Source organism: Meleagris gallopavo, chromosome 1 (assembly GCF_000146605.3).
Source record: "Meleagris gallopavo isolate NT-WF06-2002-E0010 breed Aviagen turkey brand Nicholas breeding stock chromosome 1, Turkey_5.1, whole genome shotgun sequence".
Taxonomy (NCBI): domain Eukaryota; kingdom Metazoa; phylum Chordata; class Aves; order Galliformes; family Phasianidae; genus Meleagris; species Meleagris gallopavo.
Window position 1 is genome coordinate 68,160,002 of NC_015011.2, and position 18,043 is coordinate 68,178,044.

An 18,043-nucleotide genomic window follows, 5' to 3' on the forward strand; every position below is an offset into this window, starting at 1 on the left:
AGAATCATGGAAGAGACATATGCTGCTTAGAAAATGAAGATTGTTAGTTCTGCTGGTGGCCGGAGTACCTTAAAGAAACATTTTCTCTGTTTTCTTCCTAAGTAAACTCAGTGTACTAAGTGTAAAGATTCTGTTTGTCTTGCTTCCTTTAACTTTATCCTGCCTGGGATCCTGGGCTACCTGATCTAGTGTCTGTTTGACTTATTGGCAACCCTGCCAGTGGAACTCGATGAACTTGGAGGTCCCTTGTAGCCCAAGCCATTCTGTCATTCTGTGTGAGAATGAGAAGATGCCCAGTGTCGTTGGCACTGTCTGTCTCTTTTGCAGTATGCGACGTGGCGCAACGATGAGAATCTAGGAGGTATTGAAGGGTGTCTTTCCAAGTTAAAGGCTGCAGATCCAAATTTTGGTAAGTGTAACCAGATGCACCAACGCTACACCAGTGGGAACTGGTTTGGTCTATCCCCTTTCATATGTTGGAAATTTACAGTGCGAATGACTATTAGCCTTCATCCCTGGATGAGTTGTTAATTATTTCTTGGAATTTCTGCCCCTGTCCTTGGAATATAGTGAAGGTGTATTTATACACTATACCTTTAAATATGTCGTCGCTGCTTCTCTCAGTGTGTGTGTTGGTGGAGTGATCCCCCATGCACTCAGTGCAATAATAAAGAGAATACCTGCTTGATGTAACTAATTTGCACTTTACAACTTGAAGAGAGGTTGTGATGAGGAGTGGGGTCTTCCTCTTCTCCAAGGAAACAAATAGGACCCAAGGAAATGGCCACAGGTTGCACCAAGGGAGATTTAGATTAGATGTAAGGAAAAACTTTTTCTCTCAGAGGGTGGTCAGGTACTGGAATGGCCTGCCCAGGGAGGTGGTGGAGTCACTGTAACTGGTGGTGCTCAAGAGGTGTCTGGATGAAGTGCTACAAGTGATAAGTTTAATAGCTGTGGTAGTAATGATGATAGGAGGACGGTTGGACTAGATGACCTTGTAGGTTCTTTCCAATCTTGTGATTCTGTGATTAAATGGCGTATCATGTTAATTTGTTGGTTTTCTCGGCTTCTCTAGTCAACACTGTTAGCTATGGATTTTCTCCAGAGATGACCAGCAGCGTGCGTGCCACACTCATAAGAATCTGCATTAGCAGAGGTGGCCCGTTGTTGTCTCTGCTGAAATGTATCACCTGCCACCTTGCTGTGTTGACACCCACTGTTTGGTCTCCATAAGTGTTCAGCAAATGTCAATAATGACAATAGTTGCCATTGCTTCCACGTGGAGGAATTCAGGGATGCAGCTTTGCTTGAGACACCCCTCCATGTCAGTCACCACTTTATCAGACTGCCCCTCTGATGCCATCTGTCACACAGCAACAATATGTTACAGAATATTGGCTGGAAAGTTCTACTGCTATACCAACATTCGCCTCTGACATTGTGGATCAGTGTAATAAAATGGGAGGTATTACTTTTGGAGCAGCCTTTCTGTAGAATTCTGCAATTTGTCTTTAGAGGGGAGAGCAGGCTGTGGTGATGTTTCCGTGTTTTTCACTCAAGTTTTTTGTAATGCCTGTCATGAAGGGCAATGAAAACTTGAAGCTTATGAGTCTTTGGCTACAAACAAGACCCATTTTCAACCAAACCAACCCAGACCTCATGCTCATATTGAGATGAATTATGTGCATTTCTGTACTGCTCATGATATAACTTGTTGATTTCCATAGTAATGGGACATGTCATTGCTAATGGATTGGAGCTTATTGGCACTGGAAGCTCAGTGCGGCTCAACAAAGATCTGGGCAGTGCGCTGCAAACAATGATGATGCTGTCAAGATCTCAGCCTCTGACTGAGCGGGAAAAGCTTCACGTATTGGCCTTGGACATGTTTGCCAGTGGGTAAGTGGCTGGCCCTGTGGGGAAGGGGACAGTGGCTGGTTTTGTCATTCAAGGCCTTCTTGCTGTTGTTGTGTACTGCTGCCTTAGGCAGAAATGGGATACTTTTATGTCTAACTCTTCTAAGATCTGGTGTAAAATAATGCAGTCCTCAACCCAGACTAGCAATTCTTCAAAAGTATTTTCACAGAATTGTAAGGATTGGAAAGGACCACAAAAGACTGTTGAGTGAAACCCCCTGCTAAGGTGGGTTCCCTACAACATGTTGCACAGGTAGGCATCCAAATGAGTCTTGAACACCTCCATGAAAGGAGGCTCCCCAGCCTTTCTGGGCAACCTGTTCCAGTGCTCCTAGTGTCAGAAAGAAAGTTGAGTGGGAGATGCTAGTATCAGCAGTTCTGTACAGCATTATTATTCCCTTCAGTACGATGACTTTCTGTGCACTCTAGAGAAGTAATCATTCACTTTTATTATTCATCAAACAAGTGAACATGGCTTTACCTCACATAATTCATAGCAAAGGTAAAGAGGAAGCTACCGAAGCAATGCTAGTATGGATTCAGTTCCCATTGGAACAAAGGTGTCTGTGTGCCTCTGACTCTAGTTTAATTATCGAATTATAGAATTGCTTAGCATGTAAAACGTCTTTAAGGCCAAACTACCAAGTTCCGTCATTATACCAGGTTCTGTAGTGTCAGGTTTACACATTGCTTAAATACTTCTGGGAATGGAGGGGTTGGGACTGCACCACTTCCCTAGGCAAGCTGTTCCACTGGCAGCCCCCTAACTGCTACCTCCTTTCAGGTAGACCCCTTAGCCTCTTCCAAGCAGAACAGCCTGTTGGCTCTGTTGCTCCTGAAATGTCTTGTTTTACAGTCCCTCTGACTTTGTTGCTCTTCTGTGACCGAGTTCCAGCAACTCAATATCATTTTTGTAGTGAGAGGCCCAAAAGTGAACAGAGTAGTTAAGGTGCAGCCTCACTATTGCTGAGTATGGGCCCAATCCTTTTCCTCATCCCGCTGACCACACTATTTCTGATGCAAGCCTGGATGCCATTGGCCTTGCTGGCTACCTGGGCACACTGCTAGCTCACGTTCAGCTGGTTGTCAGCCAGCACCCCCAGCTCTTTTTCTGCTGAGCAACTTTCCAGCCATTCATGCACAAGTCTGTACCCCTGTATGAGGTTGTTGTGACTCCAGTGTAGGACCAGGGGCTTAGCCTTGTTGAATGTCATGCAGTTGGACTTAGCCCTTTGAGCCAGCCTTTCCAAATCCATCTGCAAAGCCTTCCAGCTCCCAAGCAGATAGCAGCAGATTCACGTTCAATCTCGGGAAAATCTTTATGGTTCAAGCTTGTTTCTTTTTCCTTGGCTTTGACAGCTTTTGTAAGAATACTTTTTCATGTGATTTCCCAGAAAGTGCCCTGTTTAAACAGTGTCATTGTTGCTTAAAGAAATAAACAAACTTCACTAAAATTTGTTCAAGAAGAAAAAGGCATTTGTTGTTGAATCTTCTCTTTTTCAGAATAGGAGGAGTTTAGAACTGATAGCAAGGGCAGGTAAGCATGTCTTCTTTCAACTATCAAAATTTTTGTTTATAGACGGCTTCCAAAAGCTTGTGATGTATGGGAACAGATTCTACAGAACCATCCGACTGACTTGCTAGCCCTCAAATTTTGCCATGACACTTATTTCTACTTAGGATACCAAATAGAAATGCGAGATTCTGTTGCTCGGGTTTTTCCTTTCTGGACACCTGACGTTCCTCTGAGCAGGTAGGTCATGCTTCATTTTCAAAATGGCTCCGTATCTGATGTATGCATACTTGTAGGTTTTAGGTTCAACACATCTAAATAATAGGATTTGTTAGAAGCAGAAGCGTAGACAAGATTAACAGCTTATAAATGAAGTCGAGTGAATTATAGGTGACGCCAGCTCGAACCTCTCCCCTGTATCCTTGCTGGCACTGTTAGTGAGGTTGTTTAGTTTAGTTTTCAGAAATGAGCAGTGGCTCACTTTGTGATTTTTGCTGTCAAATAAGGCACATGTCACGTATCGCCTAAGGTAGAGTTGTGTACTCATCTCAGGCAGGGGCAAAATGCCTTCAGGCTCTTGTGTGCCCATTTCCTTTTTTTTTTTTTCCTGTGGACAAACGCACTGTACCTCAACATCCAGGACAGAATGTTTTCTCTCCCACAGTGTAGACTGAATATTAATCTAGTAATGAAACTATGGCATCGTGCAGTCTCACGGCTCAGAAGGCAGTGTCATTTTTCCATCAGTGTTATCTCAACTCAGGAAAATGTGAAATCCTTTGTTCTTCTTATGTATGCTTATGTCATTGAGGAAGTTGGACTTAGCAGTTTGGACTGGGTTTTTGTAAATTTCTTTGGCACAAGAAGGTGTGTGCTACAGACTGTTGTCTAATTAGTTGTGAAGCAGTGGGCAATACCCATTTACCAAACTTTCCTTGTTATCTAAAAATCTGGCAACTATTATGTGTCCTCAAACTGATAGGCATGTGGGGTTGCATATGAATTTATACTTTGGCAAAAAATAAGTATATATTTAAAAAAAAAAAAAACAACCAACAAAACCAAACAACACACCCACAAATCTTTATTCCTCAGGTGCAATATACTCCACATATTTTAGTACCGTTCTTGCCTTCTGAGTTTGAAACCAATAGCTAAGCAGGTATTTTCAGAAAAAGAAAAATGTCCTGTGGTGGTGTTTTGCCCTCTATGATTATGCAAATACAGTATCAGTTAAATATTTCTTAAAATGACTGCATTGGGTACGTTCATCGGAGCATAGAACAGCTAAGCTTCCCTGTACATTGGGCCTTTATTACTTAATGATGGTACCTTTTGCTTTTACATTATCTTCAACTGATTTGAAAAAGCCACATTGCATGAGGGTGCCTGTGTATGGTGGGCAGTGAAGAAAGTGTGAAGAAAGTGCAGATGGCTGCAGTTGTATGTGTTGCCTTTGAGTTTCTCCCACTCACCACATTCGAAATGTAGATCTGAAGTCACTGGTGGGTGCTTTCTGTTTCCCTCGTTGGTAAAATTCCATTTGTTACAAAACACGTTGAATTTGAAAAACGGCATGACAGTGGTTGAGACACATTTATAATAGGTAAGCCGTGAGTTCTTCCTGTTGCTCAGTGTTGTGAAGTACTTTGCGAGGACCGTTTTGAGTTAAATGCTGTTTCTAGTATGTTTTTCAATCCTTGCTTAAATCTAGTTCTGAATGAGTAAAATTGTTCTTTTCCATTTTGCTCAGCTACGTGAAGGGCTACTACTCTTTTGGACTCATAGAAACAAACTTTTTTGATCGTGCAGAGAAGCTTGCCCGTGAGGTAAGCTGCCCGTTCTTGATGGTAAAATGTGTTTAGAATTGTTAGTCATGTGCTCCCTATCTCTGAGTGATGTTTTGCACAAATGCTGTAAACTGACTCTTCATTATTGCAGTTTTTAGTAGAAGTAGGAAAGGCTTAACATGGAAATGCTCAGTTTCATAGGGAACTGTTAATAACTATCCCTTAGTAGGATTCCTTTCTCTATGCCTTTTGCTGCATCCCCCTAAGTGTAACTGGCTGTTAATTTCTAGTAAAGAATGTTAAATTAGTTTATTGTAATCTGCTCTTGAGAGTTCATTCTGTCTGGGTTCCCTCTCTGTTTCTTTTTTTTTTCCAGACACATACTCATGGATTAGTGAGCAGTTGAGTGTACAGTGTTCCTGGGGATGAAAGTTAGTCTGCATATACCCTTTTTATAAAGATAGTAGTTGTGTTTGATCTTCTGCAGTCTTCAGGATTATTCCTGTTACCTTGTGGTCTTGGATGGAGTTAATCTCTAATGGTTGTCTTGACAAGGTTCTGTTGCATTAGGTTGCTGAAAGTGGCAACAAAGACGAAACTGCTACTGACTAACCTTACAAAATGGCTAAGATATAATAGAGATTGGAGCAAGAAGGAGTTATTTGCTCAGTATTCAGGTCTGGCTGTGGTCTCGAATTAAAAAGCAATTGCTTGTAAGGTGTTGTTGTAGAGTGCATCATGCCTGTGCACGCAACTCTTTCATGGCTGGTTCTGATGTATGTCTGTGGAATGAAATGTTGTTGGATAAGCTTCATTGAATCCTGCATTCTGAAGCTGTTTTGCACATGTTCACCTCTGTGCAGTCGACTTCAGGACGTCATCCAGAAAACTTTTTCTTCCTTTCTGTCCATATCAGTCTTCCAGGTGTAGCTGGTTGGAGCAGTACAGGGTTGTACCTAACATGCAGCACACAAAATTAGTCTCTTGTTTCCCTGTCACCAGTAATAACTGGTTATTTGCCAGTTTGAGAGATTCATCACATTTTCCTTTTTTCATTCATAGGCTTTGGATATAGATCGGACAGATGCATGGTCTGTTCATACTGTAGCTCACGTAAATGAAATGAAAGCAGAGGTGGAGAAAGGGTTGGCGTTCATGAAGGAAACAGAAGACAACTGGAAGGTAAGCTTTGTCACAGCATCTCTGAAAAATATCTTTTTAGGTCGTCTTTGCCTGCTCCAGCCGAGTCCTGCAATTGTTCTTCATCTAATTCCTTTGTCTGTGTATGTGTTACAAGCAATGCAGGTTTCAGAAATGAGTAGAAAACTTCACTTGAGGTGCTGTTATCCATGTCAGTTTTGAAGCAAGAAGCAAAAAAATGTCAATTATGAAAGGCCCGTACTCTGGACGACTTCAAGCCATCGTTAGTCAGATTACTCGGATGCCAAATTACACAGAAGATTTTGTACAGGTTTTCTTTACATGATAGTTTTTATTGTTCCTCTCACAGAAGCACAGTTGCCTATCATTTTATATGTATTTGAGCACAAAATCAGAAGGGTTAAATCAGTTCAGCAGAGGGATCCCCATGCTAGCATGGCTTAGTCTCAAGTGGGAATGTTTTTTCTCCAGAACTGGTGCAGTGAGTTCTCATAGCCTGTTTCTGTTTAGTGATTTGAGCACCCTGGAAGCCCAGTACTTGCTTAGCAATTTCATCTCATTCAGAACTACAAGTCAGAAACAGAAGAGGGGTTTTGTTTTATTCAGTGAGGTAATCTTATATTCTTATTCATATGAAGTACAGGATAGGGAAGAGCATTTGAACTCCTGGTGTCAGCTGGGAAGTATGGTGCAAGGTTGGTACCGTTCAGGGAATATTCATCTCATCTGAGGAACTGCCCATGTATTTGGGATCTGTTTTGTAGTCATAGTAAGATGTAAGTTTAAGTGATTACTCAGTCTGAGATGGAGATCAAGGTGAGTGTGATGAATGGCCCTCATAAGGTGGGCCTTTCCTCCGCACTGTCTAGCCACACTGCTTCAGTCAAGACCCTTACGTTTTAGAAGAGGTAAATCTTACTCTTGTGATAGATAGCTTTTGGATTTTTTTCCTTAAGGAGAGCTGCAAAAGAGTTAATTCTCTTGAAGCATCCCAGTGCAGTTCTTCTCTGGAAAAAGACTTGGGGGAAACTTTGATTTTTGTAGTGAGTTTAACAATGAGAGATTTTATGTAGGCCAGCTGATGTGAAGTTCTTGTCTGTCCTGTCCTTTGAAGCACTCGCCTGTTGAAGAGGAAAACAGAAATCTGCCTAGAGATGTTGAAATGAAAAGTTATTATGTAAATTGTAATATTTCTCTCCTTTTACTTTTTTTGCAGGGCAGTGATATGCTTGCTTGCCATAATTACTGGCACTGGGCTTTATACTTTGTTGAAAAGGTATGAGATGTTTTCGTATTGATGATTTATGGTCCAGACAGATAATTCATCCAATGCTAGTTAAAAGGCAATCCTAGCACTCATAGGGGTTTATGGGTTATTTCAAGGAATGCTTGATATAAAATAGCACAGTGACGTTTTTACAAGATAGTCCTGTAGTCCCATTACTTTGACAATTTTTCATTACACTGAACAAAGATCCATTATCTTTGCTAGAATGTTGAAGGATTGCTGTGAGACTTTGCCATCTTTGAAGATGAAATAATCTCACTGATTACATTGGCACAATTATTTGATGGAAATATGAACTTGGATCTCCAATTTTTGGGAAAAAAAATAGAGAAAATTCCCTTTGAATTCACTAACTTTTTCATTATAACAAGACACTAATCTCTGTTATTGAAGTGATTTAGAATTTAGTGAAACTCTTTTGTAAGGATCGCAACTTGCACAGCATATCAGGTTGCAATACAGAATTTCCTTGGATTTCATAATGCTTAGCACTCGTCACGTTTGTCTCCTTAATGAATTGAGCCCAATTTCACTGAAGAGGTGCCATCCTTTGGTCAGAACACAGCGTCAGTTGCTCATGTTTGGTACTACTGAGATAGAAAGCATAGCTCTCAACAGTAGTTGAGAATTCTGAAAGGAAGATGAGAAAGAGATGAAAGCTCTTCTTTCTCCCTCGTATGTAACACACACCAGTATTTGTTCTCATTATTAAATGAAAACTGAATATACTGGTTATTTTAGCTAGTAAATCCTGCTTTGTCTTGGACTTTTCTCTCTTTCTTTTTTCTGAAGTCATGAGACAGTGAAGTAATGTTATGGCATCTCTTAATTGTATTTATGTCTTTGGTTGCTACCCATCACTCTTGCTTAGTCTACCAGAATATTAATCACACGGTCCTTGTTTGCCTTTTCAGGGGGAATATGAGGCTGCTTTGACAATTTATGACAACCATGTGAGTAGGGGTCTTTTATATTTATTGAAGGCCATGCTTCAGATTTTGATATGTGTTTTCATCCTTCTGCAAGAACTTGAAACCTACCACAGTGTGCAGTGCTTATGTAATACTTACATCTGTTGTTAAGAAAGTGATTTCTCACCATGTGAAATGCCCAAAAACCTGTGTCTGTCTTCTTCGTGATCTTTAGGTCTCAGGGTTTTTTTTGCTTTTGTTTTTTTTTTTTGGTAGGGAAAGAAGAAAAAGCTTTTTAAAAGGATGTAAAGTGTTTGTCCTATAAAGTCAAGTTACTCATACGAATAATTGATTTTGCACTGCTGATATTAACAGAAGCAGGTCTTTGCATTTCTAGTTAATATGCTCTGGTTCTGTACTGTGTAGATTTCAACACAATCTTAGTAACTAAAATCAAATTTGGTAGGATAACATATATTTGTAAGGATTGTAAAAGCAATGTTGTCGTTAAGGAAGTTGTTGTGCAGACTCTTTCTACTAACTCTGGCATATTGAGGTAATATTTATGGCACAAGATTAGAGGGGAAAAAAATAAAATAAAATTGGTGACCCAATTGCTTACAGAGTTGAACTTGATAACAGATAAAACAAGACAAGTGAAGCAACGTGGAAGCGTTTTTCATTACAAATTGCTGTATTCAGGAACGATGCAGTTAGCAGTGCAATTTTGAGACAGGTATTTTGGGTTGAATGAAAACATAAAGTTACTTTTGTACAGTGCACATAAGTTTGATTATCTGAGTAAGTTCCTGGTAGCACAGCTTATGAGCATTTGTGATTACAGATAGCTCCCCGGTTCCTGTCAAGTGGAAGCATGCTGGATTTAGTAGATAGCTCTTCGATGCTGTACAGGCTTCATCTGGAAGGTAGGATATCCAACTGTAATTCTTCTTAAACAGTAAGGGGAACAGTTTTCTTTTTGCTTCCCCCTCCAACACATGCCCTGGTGTGTCAGAAAGACACTGAGAGAGCAGGCTTGGTCAGTGTTACGAAAGAAATCCTGCCATTCTGCTCTTGAGAAAAGTCCCAGTGTGAAGATTATAATAGTAAGGTGAATTGGTTTGGGTGGGGTAGAGTTAGTTTTCTTCATAGTAACTCTTGCAGTGTGCTGCATTGTGAATCCGTGAGCAGAGCAAGTGTTGATATCGCAGATATTTCAGCCATTGTAGAACAGTGCTTGTGGTGGTGTGAAGGCCTTCTCTGTTTCTCATGTTGCTCTGCCAGCAAATGGCTTGGGGTGCATGCAAGAATTTGGGAGAGGACACAGCCAGAATACAGCTGACCCTGAGATGTTGCTTAGCAATAAATGTTGGGGAAAGGGTGAGGAAGGGGGGATATTTTCAGAGTTAAATTTTGTCTTCCCATGAAACTGTTACACATCATTAAACCCTGCTTCCCTCTGGGAGTGGCTGAACTTCCTATCTACCCACCAATGCAGAGTAGCGAATGAATTTCTTATTTGGCTTGGCTCACATGCACTGCTTTTGTTTTACCTACTTATCTGTCTTTATGTGATTCCACAAGTTTTCTCACTTCTGCCCTTCTGATTCTTCTCCCCGTTGCAAATGTGGGGAGATCCTCACAGAATGCAATCTGAAATATTGGTGATAAATTACTGACACTCAATGAAACCTTTGCCCGGATAAGGCAGGCTGTAACTAAACGTTATAATGTAATTTTGCCACATCAGAGACTGTCTTTTTGAGTTCAGTAGCAGTGCTATCCATGGCACGTGATGCTGATCCATACTACTAAGCGATGTTTTTGCCCTTGGTATTTTGATTAAAAAAATATCTTCTACTCAAAGGTGTGAAGCTTGGAGACAGGTGGGACAATGTCCACAAGCGTGCAAAGAAGCACACCAAAGATCACGTTCTTCTTTTCAATGATGCACACATGTTGATGTCCTCACTTGGAGCCAAAGACCACAAAACTACTAATGAGCTTTTAACAACTCTTGAAGAACTTGCCAGGTAGGTTACGTGATTTAAAGTACTGGATTGAATAAATATTTTGGCCTCTGAGCATCTGAGTGATGATTTCTCTGGCTTGCAGAAGTGTTCCCACCCGCTTCTCTCTGCTTTACTGTGTCACTGGGTCAGGCCTGGTTTAAATAGACCAGTGTCCATTTAGGTCATCTCTATAATGATTTGTATGAGTTACTGTCCAGAGAGGCTTCTGTTGGTGTTCAGCAAGAATCTCTAGTGTTTGTCCCAGACACTAACGGAACGTTTGCTCGGGATTTTCTTGCTGTGGGTTCACACTAAGTTACGTTATGTGCAGCGGATAAAGGATTTCACCTGTATAACAATACGGACATTGTGCAGTGTGTCAGCTGTCTGTGTTGGTTCTTTCTGCTCTGTTTTAAAAGGAACTAGCCATTAGCTGGTAGTGAGACTGTCATAGTCCCTCTGTGGGAAATTGATTTCTAAGCAGTGCTGAAATAGTTCTTGAGAATTTTGCTTTCGAGTTCACTTATTTGCATAAATTGTGCATTGAAGTTTTTGACCTTAACAATGTTGTGTTTTTCATATTCTTTGCAATGTCTAACTGTAAATGACCATGATTTTTTTTCATTTTTCTTGAGAGGGTTCATCTATCTATGATGTAAATGTAGCTGGTAGATCCTAAAAGCAAGCTAATGGTTTGAGTGGTACAGTTTTACGCACAAAAGTTATTGGATTGGAAGTTGTAACCAACAGAACACCTGACCAGATTCTGCAGTAAACAGAGGGGAGGGAAAAAAAAGAGAATACTTAATAAATATTGAGATATAAATACTCTAAATTGAATCTCTCCCTTAAGCGTGATTGACAGATGTGAATATTTAAACGCTGAACAACTCCAGCTGTAAGTGAATAAAAGGCTGCTGAAATCTAGAGAGAATGCATTAGGAAACACAAAGCTGACGCGTGGGTTTTTTAGGATAGTAAACTTACAACTTAGAGTCAAATGATATCCCTATTTGCCCAGCTTCTCTGCCTGGAGTTACGCTATCACCTTTCCTCCTATGCTTTCTCGCTGTAGCATCTTAGGAATTCCATTTCATCCCGCTTTCAAGCCCATAATTGGTGGTATTGCTTTGCAGATTGCTGGTTAAAAGCTTCGCTCAGACTTAGATTCCTCTCCCTCTACTCTCACCTTGGTCAGAATTAAAATTAGTGCAGAGTTCTCTGGCTTTTTTCCCAGCCAAGATGATGTGTTGCAAAGGCTTGGGCTTGAGATGTGTGCGAATGTGTGAGAAGAATGAAATCTGATTGTCTGATGAGTAATAAAAAGGTGAAAGAAACCATGTAAAGTACGGTACCTGAAATATCAGGCTTGGTTGAGTCAAAAATAATTCTGTCTGCAGGCAGTGCCAGGCTGGCATTAAATATGCATATTTCTGATTTGATTTGTGAGTGTTAATCACTTTCTCATTCTACAGAGAACCCGGCAAAGACCATGAGCTTTCTCTGGCTCCTAGTGTGGGGTTGCCATTATTGCAGGCTTTGGTGGAGTTTGAAAATGGAAACTGTGACAACGCTGTAGATCTGCTGTACCCGATACGTTACCAACTTATCCAACTAGGAGGCAGTAATGCTCAGGTAAAGGATATCGATAGAAGAAGTGACTCACAGTGTGATTCGGTCCACTTTCAGTAGCCTCCCTTAGGTGCTTTCATTATTAAGAGCCCTTGATTCCTAGAGAAGGGAACAACCAAACTGTGCTCGTGACTGAATCCTGTTTGCCAACACTTCCCAGCAGTGTTAGCTATTCAACATCTCCACAGGAACACTTCACTTGGGGGCTGTTGGCAAAGGAGACGTTGTAACCAGCAGTACTTTCTAAGTTACTTACTAACTTCTGTCTTTACTAACTTCTTTTTTCAGAGAGATATTTTCAGCCAGCTATTGATTCATGCTGCTTTAAATTGTAAATCCCAGGCCAAACAAAACCTCGCTAAGTGAGTATTTTTCCTGGTAATTTTTTTTTTCTGTGGTGATAGTACTGTTTTAAAATCAGGATGTAGCAGAGTAGCTCCAAGCAACTACGTCCGTGCTGAAATTACACACAAGCGTTCACGTTAAAGGTAGTAACACTTAACTAAGATGAAAAGTACAATAGCTGTCTGTTCCAGAAGCGCAGGCTTACAGTATGGATGATTCGTTTGTATTTGTTGAAGGGCTGTTGATTTTCAGATGTTCCATCTTAAACTGTGGCATCTTGCCAGCTGGTTGTGTACTTAATGGACTCCTAAATTTTGGTGACTTGCTGGAAATCAGGGTAATCCTAACAGCTTTTTACTGAGAAATAGGATGAATAGATTCTGATATGCGTGCTTGCTTTAGTACAAGTCACAAGAGTTTTGTTTAGTAGAAATCATAGATGTTCCTCATTGTCCTGCTGAGAGTTCTATTTAAATTTATTAGCTGAGCCTGCTGTGCGCTCAAAGGAACGCCTGTCTCCTCAGGACAACGTGAAGCCTTGCCTGTTTGCCTCTTGAAGACTTTTTGAATCACGAATAGCAGATAAAATATCAGAATGACTGTTTTGTGCCCTCTGAGTGCTCATTTTCAGTCTCTGTCAGTGTTAGAAAGAACACTCTTCTGCCTTATCTCGCTGCCAAGGCCAAATGTTTTCAGTAAAGGAAATCAAGAGCAGGTCTTTAGGTGTTGTTTTCCTGCTCTTGTAGGGCTATTGCTGACAGTCTTATGGGAAAAATGACGTACTCAGTGACTTTCTTCCTGTTTTCCTGCTGCTTATTCTCCTTTTTCAGGTGCCTCTTGAGAGAACGTGATGTGATGAGACCAAATTCACCAATGACGGAACGACTTATAAGGAGGGCAGCGGCTGTTCATTCGGTGGCATAAATCTGTCCTCACTGCTAGCAATAAGCTTATCAGTCGAAGTCTGGGCGCTTTGGGTGGAGGGATGCTGTGCTGTAAACCATGCTGAAGAATCGCTAGGAGCGAGAGATCTGATGACAGCTTACTTGGAAGATACAGCCTGAAATGCAACAGCTTTAAATCTTGGATGATTCCACAAGGAAATGAGAAGATTACCTGCTTGTGATCACAGCTATCTGAATCTTCCTGGGACACTGCTTTTCTAGTATAGTTTCTTTGAAGTTCCCCCTGAGCATGCTAATATTCAGTACAGTAGCAGTGCCAGGTTTTCAGTCATTCATTGGCCCAGTTTGTTACTACATTAATATGTTAAATAATCAGAAAACTTTTCAGATAATTCAAATGAACTTCCTCAGCATAAGAATAGGAAAGTATGGGGCCAGAGCCACTGGAGTGTCAAGCTCCCAGTCCATTAAGACTTGATTTACCCTGGCATTACAGATCTGTCTGCCTTCAGAATCTTTTTCCTGTTGTATATCTTTAAACACTCTCTTACAACAAGTTACATTTTTTTTTCGTTACAATATGTTCCCTCAGAGTTTCCTGGAATTACTAGGTGAATGAAACTGGACAATAGAGACAATAGCTGATAACTGGTTTGGACTATTTTAATGTGGATAGTTGTTTGGCATTTTATCATTTTTTACTAAAAATTTTAAGCCTGAATTTCAGCTAAAACTGTGTGGTCTCTGAGTGGTAGTTGTAACTGCAATCTTAGCGCTTTCCTTAGCTTTGGGGAAGTCAGGCCTTACTACCATCTCAGTAGCACACATGCCATGTTAGCAAAGTAGAGTTTAAAACTAATTTTCATGCACTTGATAGGGACATTGGGTATCTCGTGCAGATAAGGACTGGAAGGAAGCTCTCACGTAAGGAGAGATAATAGTAACCAACACAAAGCTTTATCCTTCCACAAATGATGTGTCAAGCTTTGATGCTGCAAATAAGTGTGATATGAACTGTGAAGCTCTGATAGTTTCTGGTGCCTCTGGATTTCCGCCTCTGCAGTGTAGCAGAGGTAACATGTTGTCTTGGAGCAGTAATACAGAATTCCCTAATGGAAAGAAGATAGAATTTCAAAGCAACTCTAAGGCCTTTTCTTCTTGTTTCAGAAGAGAGACGTGCTTCCCTTCAAAGCAATTCTAAGACCTCCTCTTCTTGTTCCATGAGAGAAATGCTTCCCTCTTTTACTACCTAAGGTCTGGCATCTGCAAGCACTCCTAGGCATGTGCCTGCACCTCCTTTCTTCCAGCTCATGCTCATCCCCATGTCCCACAACAGTTTCCTCTCCCATGTAATCCTTTTGATGCAAAGCACTTGTGTAGCTGGTCGTGCACTTACCCTGGAGTACCTACGCATAGACTTGAAATGAGCAAGTGCCTTGCTGCCAGCCTTCTTCCTTCATTTAAGGAAAAAATATTTTAGCTATAAATTGCTAACAATGTGAAATCATGTAAAGGCTTGCAGCCTTTCGAATCTTGGGCAGAGTCATAGTTCCCAACGTATCAGCTCAGTCAGTAGCTTGCGCCCCATTTTTAGTCTGTGTATTTCAAGCAGTGACTTCAGCAAATAAATTTTTACTCAATGAATGTAAGAAATCTTACTAGGCAACAAAAGCCTGAGAAATCTGCTGCCTGCTTACAAAATGTGTATCCTAAGTGATGAGTTGCTATGCAAATCTAAGAATGACATTTTTAGTACTTCTGATACAGATTTACAACTTTGTCTACTTTGCATCAATAAATTTGAAGATGAGTTCAGCTGAACAACAAGTGTGTGACTTCTTTGCCTCTAAGGATGAAGCTTCTAAATGGGTTATTCAACTTGAGTTTGTAAACCTGTAAAATATGCATTGTCTTTTTTTTCCCCATGAACGTGACTAGAAGCTTTTTCATTCAGTAGTACTACATGTTTTGCTATAAATGAGCACTTCTCTGTTTCTCTGCCTTATCTTCCTCTTCTTACTTTTATGTGAAATGATCCAACTGGTCTTTCTGAACCATTTTCAGTTAACTGCTATGGAAAACAACAAACACACATAGCTTGGTCAAGAAAATAGGAGAAGCAGAGGAAGAACCTAACCAAAGAGCATGCTGACTCCTAGAAGCTCCCCTTTTGAAATATCAGTAAAGCAGTTGAAAATCAGCTGTTACATAGTATTATGTAAGCATTTGCTGTGATGCTTTTTTGCAGAGACTGTGTATGCACAAACATATCCTTGCTCTTGTTTTATCTTTACCGCTCACTCTGAAGTGAGCAGGCAACCTTCCTGGAACCTCCTCTGTATTTCTTCTTCTGGTTTAAGAGGAGTAGAAACGGTTGCTCCTTTGTACTGCGTGTCAAACTTTGTGAGCCTGGGCAGTAACTCGCCTGCCAACATCTCCTTTTCACATTGGCAGTACTTTTTAAGATTTGCAGATGGTCAGAGAGGTGAGAGTCATCACTTTGCAGCTTCCTCCTGAGCTGCTTTATTTGTTACCTGAGCTCAGACTGTGCCATTAGCTCACTTACCTCTGAAGCTACAGCTTTGTGAGTATCAACTGTTTCTTGTCATCTGTGGAGCTGGTAATGTAGTAGGCTTCACTGCTACAGAGCTGCTATTGTTGTTCATAGCTGTTCTGTTAACATTAAGCAAACTAAACCAAAAGCTTATTTAGAAAGTCTTTGCCACAGTGGGTGTATCTTTCAGGAGCTGTTCAAAGAAGTTAAAGACCTGGCTGGTATAGAATGCTAGTGCTGCTAAGCTGTACTAAAACCCCGCTATATTTTAATTAGTACCAACTCACCAGCTTTGCCTGCCATTATAAGATTCAATTAAGGTTGCTTTAAAACTATGTTTATTTTGTGGTAGGTGTGGGAAACTGCTCTGAAAACTTAGCTGCCATCCAGTTCCTGGTCAAGGTCTTGCCTAGGCTCTTGCCGTGCAGCGCCAAAGCCCTACAGTATCGGAGCTTATTGGTTTTGTTGGCAAAGAAAGTATCTCTCAGAGTGAATGGTATTAAGATGTACTATTCTAACAGAGACACTGGTTTTGAGGGTTTTGTGGTTTTTTTTTTATAATTCCTAATCAAGACCAAGTTATTAACTGAGGGTTTATCTAGAAAAGACATACGTATAGAACATAGAGACATACGTATCTCAAATACGAAAGAAAAGCCTCAGTCAGTTGCAGGAACCTCTCTAATTAATAGAATGTTTAAGCTTTATACTCTTTAAGTTCTTTTCATGCACTGCAACTGACCCAAGACCTACAGAGGTGTTACTGTGCCTACCTGCGTATACAGCCACCGTGCAATCTCAGATGACAAGCCAGCACTTGACAGTGGTGGATGGGATTGGTCCAGGGTCCTAGGTCTTCCAGGAAACTGCTCTGCAGTCTTGCAGGCCCAAGGCCTGCAGCCACCTCATCTTTAAGATTAGGAGATCACTGAGCAGCTGTTGTCACAGGCCCTGCAAATTCAGTTTATGCTTCTTCAGCGTTGTTGCCAACATGGCATCTTCTTTGTATGTGCATCTTCTTTGAAAGTGCTAGGAAGCAAAGTGAAACCCCAGCAGACTTTCAGGGCAGGCTAGGAAGATGTGACCACCCTCATTCATGGACGTCTCACAACACTATGCTTCTAATGCTCAGAAGGTTTTAGGTAGAGTGGAGGGAGGAGGCTGCTGAGCAGCTGACTGCAGGTATCACACCTGGCCAACACTGTTGGTTGGCACCCCAACGCATGTGGCTAGACTGGAAAAAAATGGATCAAGCTTGTTAATAATTTCTTTGTGGAGTTTTTCTGCGAGCCTGTATCTTCAGAGATGGGTGAGCATTCTTCCTTTTGTAACAATTTCTCATTGCACTGGTCCTGTTGCCATTACATTTGGTGAGCCAGGCAGACTGGACTATTAAAATAGCTTTCCTTTTGAACATTAAGTGGGGTTAAGGGGGAGAAAATTGTCCCCGTAGATAAAACCCTGCCGAGGCATATCCCAGGATTTCTGGGATATTATGAAATAGCGGCCATAGCTGAAAAGTGGGGCCCCTTGTAGGATAATGGAAATATTTTTCCCTGTATGGCAGAATATTTCTATGGATTGGATAAAGACATTCTAATTACAAAAGAATGACAATTGGCTGCGTCTGCTGTGGCGTGGCCACTTCTAGTGGCACTGAATCATGCAGAACTTTCAAATAGTACTTCAGAAAATGAGAACCAATTACTGTGTGATCTCATTGAGAAACTTGAGCAATAGCTTGGTGTATTGACAGGGAAGAAATCAAGTTTAACTTTCCCTCTGAAACAAATACAGCATATCATATTGAGAATACTCAGGTCCCTGAATCAGTGGATCTGGATGATCCAAAGGAAAAAATTGTAAGATCTGATCTTGAAGCCCCATTTGAGGTGGATTCCTTTGAGATCCTACATATAGTGACACAAAAAAACCCATAAGGGGACAGGATATAGTGGTAGGGATGCCCCCTGATCAATGGCCCCTGCCCAAAACCACCTCCATATAACAGCTTGC

General features: G+C 41.0%; 1 protein-coding gene across 1 annotated transcript; it reads left to right on the plus strand.

Annotated features, from left to right (window-relative positions):
• Nucleotides 1–285: 285 nt before the first annotated feature.
• TTC38 (tetratricopeptide repeat domain 38) lies at nt 286–15,294 on the plus strand (the record flags this gene model as incomplete). The annotated part of the gene is made up of 12 exons (XM_010716058.1): nt 286–409; nt 1,728–1,899; nt 3,496–3,669; nt 5,183–5,258; nt 6,282–6,401; nt 7,597–7,656; nt 8,583–8,621; nt 9,424–9,505; nt 10,447–10,612; nt 12,067–12,226; nt 12,512–12,585; nt 13,399–15,294. Coding segments are annotated over 12 exons (1,341 nt in total), but the record flags the coding sequence as incomplete, so codon positions are not given.
• Nucleotides 15,295–18,043: the final 2,749 nt, after the last annotated feature.